The 18,167-nt window shown below is 37.5% G+C and overlaps 1 protein-coding gene across 1 annotated transcript in view; it reads right to left on the reverse strand.

The window, feature by feature from the left end:
• Positions 1 to 18,167, reverse strand: part of LOC126473961 (polyadenylate-binding protein 2) — a 122,622-nt gene that overhangs the window by 20,398 nt on the left and 84,057 nt on the right. Inside the window, exon 5 of the mRNA XM_050101332.1 lies at positions 11,655 to 11,849. Coding sequence (XP_049957289.1) covers positions 11,655 to 11,849 — 195 coding nt within the window. The remainder of the gene's footprint in view (positions 1 to 11,654; positions 11,850 to 18,167) is intronic.

The following is an 18,167-nucleotide window of genomic DNA, read 5'->3' on the forward strand; positions in this document are numbered from 1 at the left end:
GAAACTAGCAGTGAATCAATAAATTTAACATAGCAAAATCCCATCTTCGTTTAGTATGAAAGTTTCTTGTAGATGATCTGCTGAAAATGCATTTTTCCAGTAGACCTCTGTTGGAAAAAATGAGATTTAAAGAGTTGGGTAGATTTTCTCCAAATGGAAATCTAACATGAGGGCACTGGATGGGACTTGCCGATTTGGCTCCAACACATGAGTAGGAGGAGGTAGACGGCAGTTTCAAATTCCTGGAATGTGTTGCTGATGTCGAGTGTAGGAAAATGTAAAACCCTCTACAGATTTACGCGCAGAGTGCAAGTTATTTTTGAGCGGTTGTGCTCGCAATGGTGCAGCAGCTAAATGCAGAGTTGCAAATTGGTGGCCCAAGTTTGATTCCCACCGATTCCTTTCTTTTTACTCCTAACTATGTTAAATAATTAATTATAAAATTTAAATATATTTAAACAGTTCAATTTTTACACACAAAATTAATATATCAAACTTTGTTATTATTATTATTATTATTATTATTTCTTTAATTTCTCAGACGTTAAGTCTGGTTAAAAATAGAAAGTGACGCGGACCTTGATCAAGCGTGACTTCCTTTTAACTGTATGGTATATGTTACATTGTATTTAGGAACTTTCGGGTTATTGAACACGTATCAATAATTACGGATTTCTGTAGTTGTATATATACGTTTGGATGTAGCTGTATTGCGTTGATGTACTGGTGGATATTGTGTGGTATGACTCCTGTAGTTGATAGTACAATCGGTATAATGTCAACTTTATCCTGATGCCACATGTCCTTGACTTCCTCAGCCAGTTGGATGTATTTTTCAATTTTTTCTCCTGTTTTCTTTTGTATATTTGTTGTATTGGGTATAGATATTTCTATTAGTTGTGTTAATTTCTTCTTTTTATTGGTGAGTATGATGTCAGGTTTGTTATGTGGCGTTGTTTTATCTGTTATAATGGTTCTGTTCCAGTATAATTTGTATTCATCATTCTCCAGTACATTTTGTGGAGTATACTTGTATGTAGGAACATGTTGTTTTAAAAGTTTATGTTGTAAGGCAAGCTGTTGATGTATTATTTTTGCGACATTGTCATGTCTTCTGGGGTATTCTGTATTTGCTAGTATTGTACATCCGCTTGTGATGTGATCTACTGTTTCTATTTGTTGTTTACAAAGTCTGCATTTATCTGTTGTGGTATTGGGATCTTTAATAATATGCTTGCTGTAATACCTGGTGTTTATTGTTTGATCCTGTATTGCAATCATGAATCCTTCTGTCTCACTGTATATATATTGCCTTTTCTTAGCCATGTGTTGGATGCGTCTTGATCAATGTGTGGCTGTGTTAGATGATACGGGTGCTTGCCATGTAGTGTTTTCTTTTTCCAATTTACTTTCTTCATGTCTGTTGATGTTATGTGATCTAAAGGGTTGTAGAAGTGGTTATGAAATTGCAGTGGTGTAGCCGATGTATTTATAAGAGTGATTGCCTTGTGTATTTTGCTAGTTTCTGCTCGTTCTAGAAAGAATTTTCTTAAATTGTCTACCTGTCCATAATGTAGGTTTTTTATGTCGATAAATCCCCTTCCTCCTTCCTTTCTGCTTAATGTGAATCTTTCTGTTGCTGAATGTATGTGATGTATTCTATATTTGTGGCATTGTGATCGTGTAAGTGTATTGAGTGCTTCTAGGTCTGTGTTACTCCATTTCACTACTCCAAATGAGTAGGTCAATATTGGCATGGCATAGGTATTTATAGCTTTTGTCTTGTTTCTTGCTGTCAATTCTGTTTTCAGTATTTTTGTTAGTCTTTGTCTATATTTTTCTTTTAGTTCTTTTTTGATATTTGTATTATCTATTCCTACTTTTTGTCTGTATCCTAGATATTTATAGGCATCCGTTTTTTCCATCGCTCTATGCAGTCGCTGTGGTTATCCAATATGTAATCTTCTTGTTTAGTATGTTTTCCCTTGACTATGCTATTTTTCTTACATTTGTCTGTTCCAAAAGCCATACTTATATCATTGCTGAATCCTTCTGTTATCTTTGGTAATTGGTTGAGTTGTTGATTTGTTGCTGCCAGTAGTTTTAGATCATCCATGTATAGCAAATGTGTGATTTTGTGTGGGTATGTTCCAGTAATATTGTATCCATAATTTGTATTATGTAGCATGTTGGATAGTGGGTTCAGAGCAAGGCAGAACCAGAAAGGACTTAATGAGTCTCCTTGGTATATTCCACACTTAAGCTGTATTGGCTGTGATGTGATATTATTTGAATTTGTTTGGATATTAAGTGTGGTTTTCCAATTTTTCATTACTATGTTTAGGAACTGTATCAATTTAGGATCTACTTTGTATATTTCCAATATTTGTAGTAACCATGAGTGGGGTACACTATCAAAAGCTTTTTGGTAATCAATGTATGTGTAGTGTAGCGACCTTTGTTTAGTTTTAGCTTGATATGTCACCTCTGTATCTATTATCAGTTGCTCTTTACATCCTCGTGCTCCTTTGCAACAGCCTTTTTGTTCTTCATTTATAATTTTGTTCTGTGTTGTATGTGTCATTAATTTCTGTTTAATGACTGAAGTTAAAATTTTGTATATTGTTGGTAGGCATGTTATGGAGCGATATTTAGCTGGGTTCGCTGTGTCTGCTTGATCTTTAGGTTTCAGATATGTTATTCCGTGTGTAAGTGTATCAGGGAATGTGTATGGGTCTGCAATGTAACTGTTAAATAATTTAGTTAGATGTGAATGTGTTGAGGTGAACTTATTTAACCAGAAATTTGCTATTTTGTCATTTCCAGGGGCTTTCCAATTGTGAGTAGAATTAATTGCTTGGGTGACTTCATGTTGCAAAATTATCACTTCAGGCATTTGTGGTATCATCTTGTATGTGTCTGTTTCTGCTTGTATCCACCGTGCATGCCTGTTATGTTGTACCGGGTTTGACCATATGTTGCTCCAGAAGTGTTCCATGTCTGTTATGTTTGGTGGATTGTTTATTTTAATGTGTGTGTTATCTATTGTCTGGTAAAATTTCTTTTGGTTTGTGTTGAATGTTTGGTTTTGTTTCCTTCTATTTTCACTTTTTTTGTATCTTCTGAGTCGTTTGGCTAATGCTTGTAATTTCTGCTTCTTTACGTCTAATTGCTCTGTCGCTTCTTGTTGTGAGATTTTACCTAACTTTTTTCGTTTTTTTTTTCCGAGATTTCATTTCTTATAAATTGTGTAAGCTGTCCGATGTCTTTTCTCAGTTTTTCTATTTTGATCTGTAGCCTGTGTTGCCATGCTGGTTTTGTGGGTTTCTTCTGTGTGTTGGTTGGTTCTGATCTCTGCCTAGTGTGTATATTTAGTGTAGTGAGTGCTCCTATATAAACCAGTAGTTGTAACTCTTCCATAGTTGTGTTTTCATTTATTTTGTTGTGTATGATTGTGTTGATAGTTTTTATTGTTGTTTCGACTTGTGGGTTATTTGGTGGTCTACGCAAGAATGGTCTAATGTCTGTATTTGTGTCTTTGTATTCTATATATGTTAGCTGAAATTTTTCTTCTATATCTAACATCTGTGTCACTTCGTGTTCTATTTGTGCTTGTTCTGGTGGCTGTCTTAAGATTTCGTTTTCCTCTGATTGTTTAATTGGTGCATGTTGTTCTTTGTTTGTTTGCTCTGGGATGTTTGAGTCCATTACTGTATTTTCTTCTTCTTCTGATTGCACATTATTTTGTTCCAGTATTTGTTGTGCTTGTTGTTTGATGTTTTCTATTCTGACTGGGGTATCCTGTTATTTTTTATTATTACACGGATCTGATCAGCTAATCGTTGTTCTGTTAAAAATTTTAATTCTGAGTATCTGGTAATAAATGTTGTGTATACTTGTGATCTGTATCCAGTTGTGTTGGTTCCTAGGTTTGTTGCTTGGTAATAACAGAACATGAGGTGTCGATTAACTTCATCTGACCATCTCATCCTCTGTCTTTGTTTTCCTTCTAGGGTGGTTGCAGGAAGCATATCCTGCAAAACACCTCTATTTGGATTTAAATCATTTTCCAGTTGGCTAGCAGTGTCGTTACCATTGTGGGCGGGCATAGGGTTCAAGCGTCGTCCCCGACCATGACGGCGCTTGTCCGAGGCTTCTTTAGTTCTGTCCTGAACCAACTAATCACACTAAAAGGGGGGTTAGCCCTATTAGTGGTTTGTTCTTTTCGTCGCCTTTTACGACTGGCAGAACATACCGGAGGCCGATTCTTTTCCCGGGCCTCCATGGGGTATTATTATTATTATTATTATTATTATTATTACACTAAGTCAGAAGGCTGTAAGCCACTAAATTGAAGCATTCTCATAAAAATTTGCACAAGTCGCCACAGCGTACTATAGAGCTTAGGGGCATTCACTAATGTGCAACAGCAAATAAAGCTTCAACAACCTACTTCGGATAAATGTTTTGTTGTGAAAACTTGCAGTCATGTAAATTGCAACCTCAGCAATTGTGAAGCTTTTCCATCGTCCTATTCATCTTACTCATTAAGGTTGACATAACACAGTTCAGTGGAGATCACCAGTGTCCAGCTGCAAATGCAGCTTTGGGCCACATATGTCACATATACTGAACACATCTCGTCCCCCCTTCTACTCGCCTACCTCTTTCTCACCCCTCTCTCTGTCCACCACCTCCGCTTCCGTCTCACTATCCATTTCTTCCTCCTCCACCCATCTCTCTGCTTAACAGTGCCCATCTGTTCAATGACAGCCTGGAGCACATTCCACCTTCCTCGATGTTGACCTACACCTCAAATTTGGCTACATCAGTACCTCCGTCCGTATCAAGCCTAATAACTACTAGCAATACCTCCACTTCGACAACTGTCACCCATTCCATAACAAGAAGTTCCTTCGATACAGCTCAGCGACCCACCGCTGTCACATCTGCAATGAAATATATCATGGGTTTCACTAAGGTCTTCAAAGACCGTACTTGCCCTCCAATCCTTACACACAAACATGCTTTGTGTCTCCAATCATCCCCACCTCCCAAAGTCTCACTGTCCGACCACACAGGAGCATTTCCCTTGTGACTAAGCATCACCCAGGAAGATACGTCTATTACGTATATGCTAGTAATGGTTTAAGTAATGGTATAAACAGCCAGTTTCCTAGGCCCAGTGTTCTGCTAATTGGCCTGTCTATGAAGTGTTAAGGCATATTTGAACTCATTGACATGCCTCTACTGGTGTATGAGTATGTAAGTAGACCCACAGATTGTTTTCTCGGCACAAAGGTAACTTGCAGTGTGGAACCAGGATCATATAGGTTAAATTTTTGTTTCATTCTCGTAAGATAAAAATTTTGATTACATCACTTACAAAAGGTTCTGGCTCATGCTTTCGGTTAAGTTTAAGTATATTAAAATTCTGATGTGCTGTAGATTGCTCAAAAATTACAAAGCTTTGCTTAAAATAATTCATTCTAAAATAAAGGGTAATGGGTATAAAAAATTCTGTAATTTTGTGACCAGATTAGGTTACTGCAACTAAAATATTTTAAAACAAACAAGAATTATGTAATTCCAGTTACCACTGTTTCTGTATTGAGAAGCAGAGGAGGCAAGTTAACTGGCTTGATATTGTCTCGTCCAATATGGAAACTAATCTTTAATGGCTCTCTTCTCAAAAAATATAGTTAAAAAGAAGAAGAAAAATAAAGAGGAGGAGGAGGAGGAGGAGGAGGAGAGACAGCATGATGGTCAGGTCAGCATACCTGACTAACAAGGGAAGGTCCCAGCAAGGATTAACTTTTTGAAAGCATCTATAGAGAGATGTAAGTTAAGATCCCAGGTATCACATCCTGCAGCCATTCACCCTGGTGGGGCTGCATTTGCAAGAAATCAACAACAAAAAATTGGAGTTTTATGTGACGTTCAACAGTATTAAACAAGGAGCACTGTACTGACTGACTGTGTGGTGTAACGGATAGACTAAGGCCTTCACATGTAGAAGGTTATGGGTTCAAATCATGTCAGGTATTTCAAATTTTTATCAATGACTGATCATTATTTTTATTCAATTAATGAAAGCTATTTTTTATTCCTATTCCTTTCTCACATCATTTTAATCAATCATATCACTTCTTGATAAGCTCAATTTTTCTTTCCATCATTCTTTTTCCAGTTGAAATCTTTGTACATGTGATTTTAATTAATAATACGTGCCAACAATGGCTGCCTTGGCCAAAAGGACATTATTGCAATGTGACACTAAATTTAAAAAAAAATCTCTATTAGAATGTACATAAATTAACAGAAGCAGTAGAGCAGCACAAAGTTCAAGTACACCATTGGATAGGAAATTTAACACTGCAATTGCTTGTTGGAAGGTCTCATTGATATGACCAATATTTTGAAAGTTATTACAATACAAATACCAACAAGTTTAGTATTTTTAGGGTTTCATACCTTAACTGGTAGAAACAGAAATCTTATAGGATCACTTTCCCTGTATGTTCTTCTGACCAACAGACCAACTGTTAAGATCCCTTTTTCTCAGGAACAGGTGGATGTACCATTTTGAAATTTATAGCACATATCAAGGTCTACAGTACCTTGATGGCATGAAAAATTTTAAGCTTCTATACCAATGCAATAGAAAGACATGACCATTTATGTCACGCATTTTGATAATCGTAAATTCACTCGTCAAAACCTATAGGGTACTTCATTTGACCTACAATCAACAAATTTGACAAGAAACAATGTTTCACACAAAAATGCCTCCTCCCTTCCCCTACTTCACCCATTTTACAGATGAGGCTATTTTTACTAGGGAAGCAGTATTTCACTTCAGTAATACTCACCAGTGGGCTTGTGAAAGTCCCCATTACATTAAAAAGTACGATCACCAGTAAAGTTTTTCAGTGAATGTCTGGGATTGAATTCTGATTATACTGTATTTCCACAATTAAATACACTTTTACAAGAGAAATTGTCCACACTATGGGAAGATGTTCTCCTCCACATACACTTGAAGCTGTTGTTTCAACAGAATGCTGCTCTGCTGAATTCCACTCTGGTAGTCAGCTAACATTGGAATAGAGTGATCCGGCACAAGTAAGTTGGGTGCAATGTTCCCTGAAAGAGGCTTTGGCTTCCCATCTCACCTGATTTAACACCACTGGGTGTATTTTTTATGGGGATTTATGAAAGTCTGCACTTACCTGACACCAGTCAATACCCATGAAAAGTCGAGAGCATGACTTTTTGAGGCAATAACAAATGAGTGATGAAAATGAAATGTAGTGTGGCTAGAGACTCCAGTCAGGTAGACCGGTCACCTGGTGCAAAACTTTTTAGTTGATACCACTTCAGCGACTTTCACGTCTGGAATGAGACGATGATGATGATGAATGCTACAAAATACCCAGTCCCTGTGCGGAGAAAATCTACAACCCAGCCAGGAATCGAACCCAGGCCCCTTAGCATGGCATTCTGTTGCGCTGACCAGAGTAATATTGTGCCCTGCCCACGACGTAATAACATACTATTTTCCTTTCCTATCAAAATATCAAGAGTTAAAGATATAATTTAACCACTGAGTCAATGAACTGCACTGCAAGTCAGCGAATATGTACGCCCAGAATAGTGAGAGCGGCATAGCATTATCATCTGTATTTTGTTCTATATAAGAATGCACGCTGTCTTTTCTTTCTCTTCTTTAGTTGTGCAACTTTCCGACAGCATCTCACGCTGTCAGACTCTTTATTTTCTCCCATTTTGTTAAGATGACTAAAATTTTATTTCTTTTGGGTATTTGTTTAATTGTGACATTATTATTGCCAATTGAAATTACTGATATGACTATGAATACTTTTTCTTTCGCTCCAGAGTCGGGCTACGATTAATGTAATTTCTACGTATTTCACCAGAATATGGCAAAAATTCTTTGTTACGTCCAAAACTGTGATATTAATGCACGGGATGTCAGATATCAGTAGAAAAAGCTTCCTTCGTTAAAAAATAATTGTTTAGTTTGGCATTTCTGCTTTCATTTCATAGTAACGATCATCAATCTCCAAATTTATAAATGTTACAGATTTTGCTTTACTACAATTTTTCTTATGTTGCCAAAGTGATACCCATGAAATTAAATTAAACTATTCTGAATTTTCTCACCTGGCAAGAAGACAGTTAGTAATTTCCCTGATATTATAGAAACCCAAATTAAACGTTTTTCAGTATGCCACGAGTTTACCAACCTTCACTTCAAGCAATAAAAAAAAAAAAAATGTAAAAAAGAGTAGAAGTGATTTTTTTTATGTAGTCGATAATATTGTGCACATTATTGGACAAAAAACAGTTTTCATTATAGAGACTAAGAAAGTGGATTTGTGTGTGTGTGTGTGTGTGTGTGTGTGTGTGTGTGTGTGGGCGCGCGCGAGAGTCAGTTAAATATTTGGGTTCATTATACTTTTCATTTAGTGGATTTCCTTTTAATTAATCATTTATCAATTATAATTATTATTATACCACTCAGCTATTGAGGCGGACAAATTAGTCATATTACAGTACTTTTAGCATAGTTGATTTAGGAGTGAAGTTTTACAGGGCAAAAAATCCCACAAAATCAAAATGTAACGTAACCAGGCAAGGGCGGAAATTTAAAGGTTGTCTAGCTTCGACAGTTCAGTTGAAACTATTACTTTCATTTAATGTAGTTACTAATCATGCTCTTTAGCATAACAGGTTACCAACTGCAGCAAGTTTTTATAAATGCACATTTCAGTTTTTATTGCACTGGGGTAAATACAAGAGGTCTTCATGGTAATTTATGGAGCAGGTGCAACCGTAACCCCCCCCCCGCCATCTCTCTCTCTCTCTCTCTCTCTCTCTCTCTCTCTCTCTCTCTCTCTCTCTCTCTGTGTGTGTCGGTTAATGGCTATACAAAGTTGCACAATGTGGCCTGGTTGATGGCTTTACTGGTATATGAAATTTCTGTGTTACAAAATAATATTAATAACACTATGCACAAAATGTAGGAAAAAAAGAAAGGCTTGAAACAAGTTTCCTCAAGTGAAATTTCCTGATATTTCCCATATTTCCAGACAAGTTTTAGCATTTCTCCCAGACAAATTTTGAGATCTCAAAGTTAAGTCAAGATGTAAGTTGACAATCTGTCTTTGTAGCTACGGTACAAGAAAGAATAGCGCAAAGGAGGAAAAAGATAGTGTTTATTGGTATGAGGAAAAATCTTAAGTACTAACATCAACATCTGTCGTAACAAACTGTTTTTAGTTGGAGAAAGCAAGCCAAATGATGTGTGTTTCATTACGACCACTGCTGTTATTTTATTTAAAAATAAAAAAAAAACCATTTTCTTGGAGTTGCAAAACAGATTTAAAATATCTTCATTGATTTAAGAAATAACCTAAAAAAGAAGTAGGCCTCTTCAAAGAAGCATATAACAGAGAGAATAATTGTGTGATCCAACACTATAGGTGACCATCCATAAAATGTTTGTTCTACTATGCTCATTATTGTCAGTTATTACCCGCTGTGTTATATCCATTATTTTACAGGTTTTTCCCCTCCCATTTCTCTGATATTTCCTTGATACGTTTGAAGGATGATTATAATTAAACTTTCAAACGACTGCAGAAACAACACCACTGGTCAGAATGATATCAAATTGCAACAAAATATTATCGTAGAAGGGGGAAAACGTATGGCAGAAGAAAAATAAATAGTTACAAAATGTAGCAATAGTTGGCGCTGTAAGAATCATAATTTAATAGTGGCCGACTACTAATGACAAATGAATCATACAACAATGCCTAAGGTGTACGTTTGATGTTAAACTGTACTACCTAGTGTGCGTGGGTGTACAGGTGCAATACTGTTAGTTACGCAAGACCATCCAACATGGCAAGGTCATATCACATCGGATCGGAAAAATAGGTTTTTAATTGTCCTGAGGCAAAAAACCACATAAAAAGCATCAATCACAATCGAATCAGATAATTAATTTCCGTGTGACTAGTGCAGAACATTTTCAATATGCTGTCTATCATTTTCTGGAACAAGTTGAAATCAAGAAACAGCAGGTTCTACAACTGATTCAAGTGTTTCTGGGGTCACATTCAGAATGCGTTGCAGAATGTGTTCCTTCAATGCAGCTAACTTTGCAATCACAACACTATTCCCTTGCAATTTGACATCATTCTGACCAATGGTGTTATTTCTACAGTTTCTTGAAAGTTTATAAGTGAAACACCCTCCATATGAGTACATAGTTCACAAACCACCAGCGACTGACAATTTTCTTATTCTTATTGTCCATATTTTCTAACATACAAACTACTTTTGAAGTGCCAAAATGTACTAGAACAAATAAAATGTCTATAAAATGCCACACTGTATAATGTACTTGCGTTGAGTGAGTCACAATTCCTGAAATCCATCGCCACGGCCTCTCGCCTGCTGAAGATCACCGCAGTCCTGGGTTCATGCATAAACCATGAAAATAAGCTGCATTACACCACACAAAAACAGGCCCGGACTTTGGGTACATAGGTGAGACTAGACCCAACTGGCAGGACCTGCACATTAGTGGGAACCGAATGGCTTCATATCGGCAGGGCCGATCCATTACAGATACCCGTGGAAACGGTCTGCGGTTTCAGCCCGTTGTGAAAATTCACTCATGTGCCCAGACATTCTTGAGCCACAGACAGCATGTTGATGAAATGAGACCACGGTGATCAATCCATGCAACAGATAACTTGTTCAAATACTCTTGAGAATCAACAATAATGAGGATAAGTAGCAACTCTCTGTAATGACAATTGCTGAGCTGCAGACAGGTACGTAGAAGAGACAATCATACTCCCACAATTAAATTTTCAGCCATCACTTTTGTCAGCAAACGAGAGCATGCACACATTCACACAATCACTCAGACACAACTCGTGCACACATGACCGCCATCTCTGGCTGCTGCGTCTACAGTCTCTGAGAATCAGATCCAAACAAACCACTCCTCATGCCTACCTGACTGTCGTCTGCAGTTGCTAGTTTAGTGGCAAGAAGTGGTTGCAGCACTGACGGCAAGCTGAGGGGAGTGGTAGGAAGGGGAGAAGCAGTAGTAATGAGGAAGAAGGGAAGCAGCAAACGCACTCAGCTACACCCTGCCGGCAACTATCCACGACATCTCAGTAAACAAACCATTTCATCTACTGAGACAAAAACGAGATTTTCCAGGTCTTTTTCCTCCCGTTTCTCTGACGTTTCCTTGATGTGTTTGAAATTCCCTTATATTTCTTGATTTCCAGAACCAGTGGCAACACACAGAATACAAGAGCAACTGACAACTTGTCAAATTTATGCCAGGAATTACATAGCCGCAATCTAATCTAAAGATTGCTGAAATAATCAGCCAACAACCTGTCACCAATAATGTGCTGTAATCAGATTAAATGTTTTATTACTAACAAAAAGAAATTATTAAAGTATAAGGCTATGATCATGAAAACAAAAATTATCTTACAGTACATTAATGAATGACAATCACAATTTATGAAATTGTATTTATCATCTTAATAGCCATCCAGTTTTATACAACAGTAAATAAGTGGAATGCTTACTTTTATCTGCCGTCCTCTAAAGAGAGATTCATCCATTGCCATTGCAGTTTGTACCGATTCACGTTCAGCAAATTCTATGTACGCAAATCCTTTGGGATGTCCATCAAACTTATTGCACAGTATTGTTACTCTGTTAATTGAGCCACAGCCATGAAAATGCTGCTCTAACTCCTCAGCAGTTGCTCCATAGTCAACCTTAAATTATGAAATATAATGTACTATAAAATGCAACTAATATATGTATATAATACATTTTATATCGAAATTTACATTTTATAGCAAAATTTTCAGACAATGCCATCTTAGTGCCAGCAATAGCTTCTTGACTTTATAATGATATGATTTTATAATAAATCTTTATCTACTATACCAACTTACCTCAGTAATATTCATTAATATGTTGTTGCACCGCGGTAAAGCAAAGAACATGGCACTGATGATCACACACAACACTCACAAAACCAAAACACACATTGGTTCATTTCATTTAAAATCGCCCAAAATAAAGAAAACTCATTGCCATCATGTCACAGATATTGGTGAAAATTTGGTGTAATAACGTACATAAATAGAAAGCGATAAAATAATTTTTTTTAGATCAAAACTGTAGTCAGGGGGCCATTTTGAAATGTCTAGCATTTCCTCCATCTGGCGTCAGTACGAAAGGTAGGTTGAAAGTTTTTAACTACTATAACTCCCTTATTTATAAATCAATTTTATACAATTTGGTGTTATTAGAAAGATAAAAGGACCAACTATATGACTAAACCATAAAAATGCTGCAACTATGCATATAAATATGTACTAATCTGTAATTAAAGCCATTTTTCAATTTTTTTTTTTTTTTACAAACTTTGTGGATTTCTTTCATCAAAATCACAAACTTAATCATTTTAAATTTTATCTCAAAGAATTCCTATTGCTATACATGACAACATAAAAAATCAGAAGGGGGTTTGTTCTGTTTAATCATTTAAAACAGAAATAACATAAATAATAATATACATGTTTCATTTTGTGACTCTTACCTAGTGGTCACAAATGATCAGTTCTCATAAAACACATTCATAAAATTCTATAAAGCATTCATTCTTTCAAACAAGTTTTCAATGGACAATATTATGTCCGATTCAAAAGTATATAAATGACCAGTACTTGTGCTTGCACTAGGAGCAGGCAAAGTCAGTAAAATGTTTTCATAAGGAATCCAGCAAACATCAGTGTGAAGTGGCCATGAATAACTTGAAGGGCCACTTGGACACATGAACTTGACTTTTGCATCTCTGTGTTCTTCACTTACCTTTAGAATTTTTCCAAGCCACCACTGGTTATTGTAGACAGCTGCGACAAATGTTTCTTCTTTAATTGTGTTAGAGGCAGTGGTTTTGAATTCCAAGAGGAACTTGAATGAATTTAGTGGGTGATGAAACACGCTTTATCAGCAACTTCTTTTCATTCAGTGGTTTGAAAAAAATTATTCACTCTTGTCCCAGGAATGGTAGAACCAATCTCATATCATTTTTGTAACATGTTTGTGAACTATGTTATCTCCTCTGTTGAAACAAAAGGTTTCTATTCCTGGAACATGAGCTTTGGCAAATGTAAACAGATCTTTTGGACTTAAAATGTGACTGTAATATGGATGCTGTAAACTTCCTCTTGTTGCTAAACATTTAACAGTACCACCAACTCCATCACATGCATTTTTGCCATGACTAGTGGCAAAAAAATTCCATTCTGCAGTTACTCCATGACCTTGCTTGTGATGGCACAAATTAAGAAGTTCTTAAAGTTTTTATATTGTGCAGAACTGCCAACACTGAAGTACATAACATGCTGGATGTGTGGTAATTTTTCCAGTATACAAGTGAGAGAAGTTTTCTGGAAAACACAGAATGTGTGTGTATCATGCTGCAAACAGGCACTTATACAACACAATGACACTGACTTAATGCAGCCATCTGTTTTAAAATACACCACAAAATGATGAAGTTTGACTTTAATGTTCTGCCAGTGAAATCCTTGTGCTGCATCCTGAAGCTAACAGGTATAGTTCTCTGCAAAATCCACTATGATGATCCATGTAGTATCAGGGAGGGTTTCTTTGCTTGATTTGAAGTAGTGACTCTGAGATTTTGATACATGATGATGATGTGTTAAGTTTTGAAGTTTTTGCATGAGATAAACAAATTCTTCGGTCATCTTCAGTCATGTCCCCAGTGAAGATCGATCAGTTTGCATCCATTGTTTGAATACAACATTTTCACAATCCTGTAAGGACTCCAGCTCCATCAAAAACTGCGCACTTCATATTCGTCAGGACACCTGTAGTGCCCACAGAATTTTTCGAAAGTCTGGAGTCACCTGTGTTCCAGCCACTTCGAACACACATTATTTTGTAGTGGGTTGTAGCATAAACAGATGCACGCTGCCGCAGAACGTTATTTGTGCAGACTACCTCAGAAAGAAGAGCAAAACCGGGCCAACAAGTGACACACTCAGTTGCAGCAAAGAGAAAAGAAAAACTTCTAGCCCAGAATTCCATGGACGAATTTCACGCATGAAAAACATTGGTGACTGTTTTGTGTTGTGGAGAGACAAAGGAAGGAAAAAAAAAAAAAAAAAGATTATTATTACATAGTGACTTGGTCTCGAGCAGACGGACATATATATTAGTATTGTATCGTTAAGAAAAAATTTTATTTAATTTGGTTGAATTCAGTCGTCTGCGAATTCCCTAAGAAAGTGTGGGCTTACTGTTTAATGTGGCAGTGAAATGGTGTACTGAATTTTGAATATAGAATATGTTAACAACAACTGAATTTTGAGAGTGTCTTTATTTGGACTAGATAAAAGGATTTTGGCATAGTAGATGAATTTCCACCTTCTTCAAAATATAGAATCTTCGGAGAAGAGTTTGCTGCAAGCAGAACACGCCACAGCTGTGGGGAAGCTGAGCTTGTATCTGGCATTCAAGGAAGTTCAAACTGATAGTCCAAGGAGCGCGGCTCTAAGTTTTAGAGAAGAACCTTGGACCTTGCCGTTGGTGGGGAGGCTTGCGTGCCTCAACAATACTGATAGCCATACCGTAGGTGCAACCACAACGGAGGTGTATCTGTTGAGAGGCCAGACAAACGTGTGGTTCCTGAAGAGGGGCAGCAGCCTTTTCAGTAGTTGCAGGGGCAATAGTCTGGATGATTGACTGATCTGGCCCTGTAACACTAACCAAAACGGCCTTGCTGTTTTGGTACTGCGAATGGTTGACAGCAAGGGGAAATTACAGCAGTAATTTTTCCCGAGGGCATGCAGCTTTACTGTATGATTAAATGATGATGGTGTCCTCTTGGGTAAAATATTCCGGAGGTAAAATAGTCCCCCATTTGGATCTCCGGGCGAAGACTACGAGTAGAGGACGTCGTTATCAGGAGAAAGAAAACTGGCGTTCTACGAATCGGAGCGTGGAATGTCAGATCCTTTAATCGGGCAGGTAGGTTAGAAAATTTAAAAAGGGAAATGGATAGGTTAAAGTTAGCTATTGTGGAAATTAGTGTAGTTCGGTGGCAGGAGGAACAAAACTTTTGGTCAGGTGAATACAGGGTTATAAATACAAAATCAAATAGGGGTAATGCAGGAGTACGTTTAATAATGAATTAAAAAAATAGGAATGCGGGTAAGCTACTACAAACAACATAGTGAACGCATTATTGTAGCCAAGATAGACACGAAGCCCACACCTACTACAGTAGTACAGGTTTATATGCCAACTAGCTCTGCAAATGATGAAGAAACTGAAGAAATGTATGTTGAGATAAAAGAATTAATTCAGGCAGTGAAGGGAGACGAAAATTTAATAGTCATGGGTGACTGGAATTTGACGTAGGAAAAGGAAGAGAAGGAAGCGTAGTAGGTGACTATGGATTGGGGCTAAGAAATGCAAGAGGAAGCCGCCTGGTAGAATTTTGCACAGAGCATAACTTAATCATAGCTAACACTTGGTTCAAGAATCATGAAAGAAGGTTGTATACATGGAAGAACCCTGGAGATACTAGAAGATACCAGATATATTATATAATGATAAGACAGAGATTTAGGAACCAGATTTTAAATTGTAAGCCATTTCCAGGGGCAGATGTGGACTCTGAACACAATCTACTGGTTATGAACTGCAGATTGAAACTGAAGAAACTGCAAAAAGGCGGGAATTTAAGGAGATGGGACCTGGATAAACTGAAAGAACCAGAGGTTGTACAGAGTTTCAGGGAGAGCATAAGGGAACAATTGACAGGAATGGGGGAAAGAAATACAGTAGAAGAAGAATGGGTAGCTTTCAGGAATGAAATAGTGAAGGCAGCAGAGGATCAAGAAGGTAAAAAGACGAGGGCTAGTAGAAATCCTTGGGTAACCGAAGAGATACTGAATTTAATTGATTAAAGGAGAAAATACAAAAATTCAGTAAGTGTAGCAGGCAAAAAGGAATACAAACATCTCAAAAATGAGATTGACAGAAAGTGCAAAATGGCTAAGCAGGGATGGCTGGAGGACAAATGTAAGGATGTAGAGGCTTACCTCAGTAGGTGTAAGATAGATACTGCCTACAGGAAAATTAAAGAGACATTTGGAGAAAAGAGAACCACTTGCATGAATATCAAGAGCTCAGATGGAAACCCAGTTCAAAGCAAAGAAGGAAAAGCAGAAAGGTGGAAGGAGTATATAGAGGGTCTATACAAGGGTGATTTACTTGAGGACAGTACTATGGAAATGGAAGAGGATGTAGATGAAGATGAAATGGGAGATACGATACTGCGTGAAGAGTTTCACAGAGCACTGAAAGACCTAGGTCGAAACAAGGCCCGGGGAGTAAAAAACATTCCATTGGAACTACTGACAGCCTTGGGGGAGCCAGTCCTGACAAAACTCTACCATCTGGTGAGCAAGATGTATGAGACAGGCGAAATACCCTCAGACTTCAAGAAGAATATAATAATTCCAATCCCAAAGAAATCAGGTGTTGACAGATGTGAAAATTACCAAACTATCAGTTTAATAAGTCACAGCTGCAAAATACTAACGCGAATTCTTTACAGACGAATGAAAAACTGGTAGAAGCTGACCTCGTAGAAGATCAGTTTGGATTCCGTAGAAATGTTGGAACATGTGAGGCAATACTGACCCTACGACTTATCTTAGAAGAAAGAATAAGGAAAGGCAAACCTACGTTTCTAGCATTTGTAGACCTAGAGAAAGCTTTTGACAATGTTGACTGGAATACTCTCTTTCAAATTCTGAAGGTGGCAGGGGTAAACTACAGGGAGCGAAAGGCTATTTAAAATTTGTACAGAAAGGACATGAAAGGGAAGCAGTGGTTGGGAAGGGAATAAGACAGGGTTGCAACCTATACCCGATGTTATTCAATCTGTATATTGAGCAAGCAATAAAGGAAACAAAAGAAAAGTTCGGAGTAGGTATTAAAATCCATGGAGAACAGATAAAAACTCTGAGGTTCGCCGATGACATTGTAATTCTGTCAGAGACAGCAAAGGACTTGGAAGAGCAGTTGAACGGAATGGACAGTGTCTTGAAAGGAGGATATAAGATGAACATCAACAAAAGGAAAACGAGGATAATGGAATGCAGTCAAATAAAGTCTGGTGATGCTGAGGGAATTAGATTAGGAAATGAGATACTCATAGTAGTAAAGGAGTTTCGCTATTTGGGGAGCAAAATAACTGATGATGGTCGAAGTAGAGAGGATATAAAATGTAGACCGGCAATGGCAAGGAAAGCGTTTCTGAAGAAGAGAAATTTGTTAACATCCAGTATTGATTTAAGTGTCAGGAAGTCGTTTCTGAAAGTATTTGTATGGAGTGTAGCCACGTATGGAATTGAAACATGGGCGATAAATAGTTTAGACGCGAAGAGACTAGAAGCTTTCGAAATGTGGTGCTGCAGAAGAACGCTGAAAATTAGATGGGTAGATCACATAACTAATGAGGAGGTATTGAACAGAATTGGGGAGAAGAGGAGTTTGTGGCACTGCTTGACCAGAAGAAGGGATCGGTTGGTAGGACATGTTCTGAGGCATCAAGGGATCACCAATTTAGTACTGGAGGGCAGCGTGGAGGGTAAAAATCGTAGAGGGAGACCAAGAGATGAATACACTAAGCAGATTCCGAAGGATGTAGGCTGCAGTAGGTACTGGGAGATGAAGAGGCTTGCACAGGATAGAGTAGCATGGAGAACTGCATCAAATCAGTCTCAGGACTGAAGACCACAACAACAACACAATGGGGCACCGCGTAACGTGGCGACCATAACAGAACCTGTGAAGAAGGTGGAAGTTAACGCAATCAAGTGGAAAAGATTGACGAGTATTGCCATAGCAACAAGTAACAGCGAATAAGATTCGAAGATATTTATCGAAAATTGTCCTGTTGGTTAATGGTGATAGAAGCAAATAAATCGGGTAGAACGAACACCACAGTCAATCCATTAATTCACAAACACCCCCGCCGC

Source organism: Schistocerca serialis, chromosome 4 (assembly GCF_023864345.2).
Source record: "Schistocerca serialis cubense isolate TAMUIC-IGC-003099 chromosome 4, iqSchSeri2.2, whole genome shotgun sequence".
Lineage (NCBI taxonomy): Eukaryota > Metazoa > Arthropoda > Insecta > Orthoptera > Acrididae > Schistocerca > Schistocerca serialis.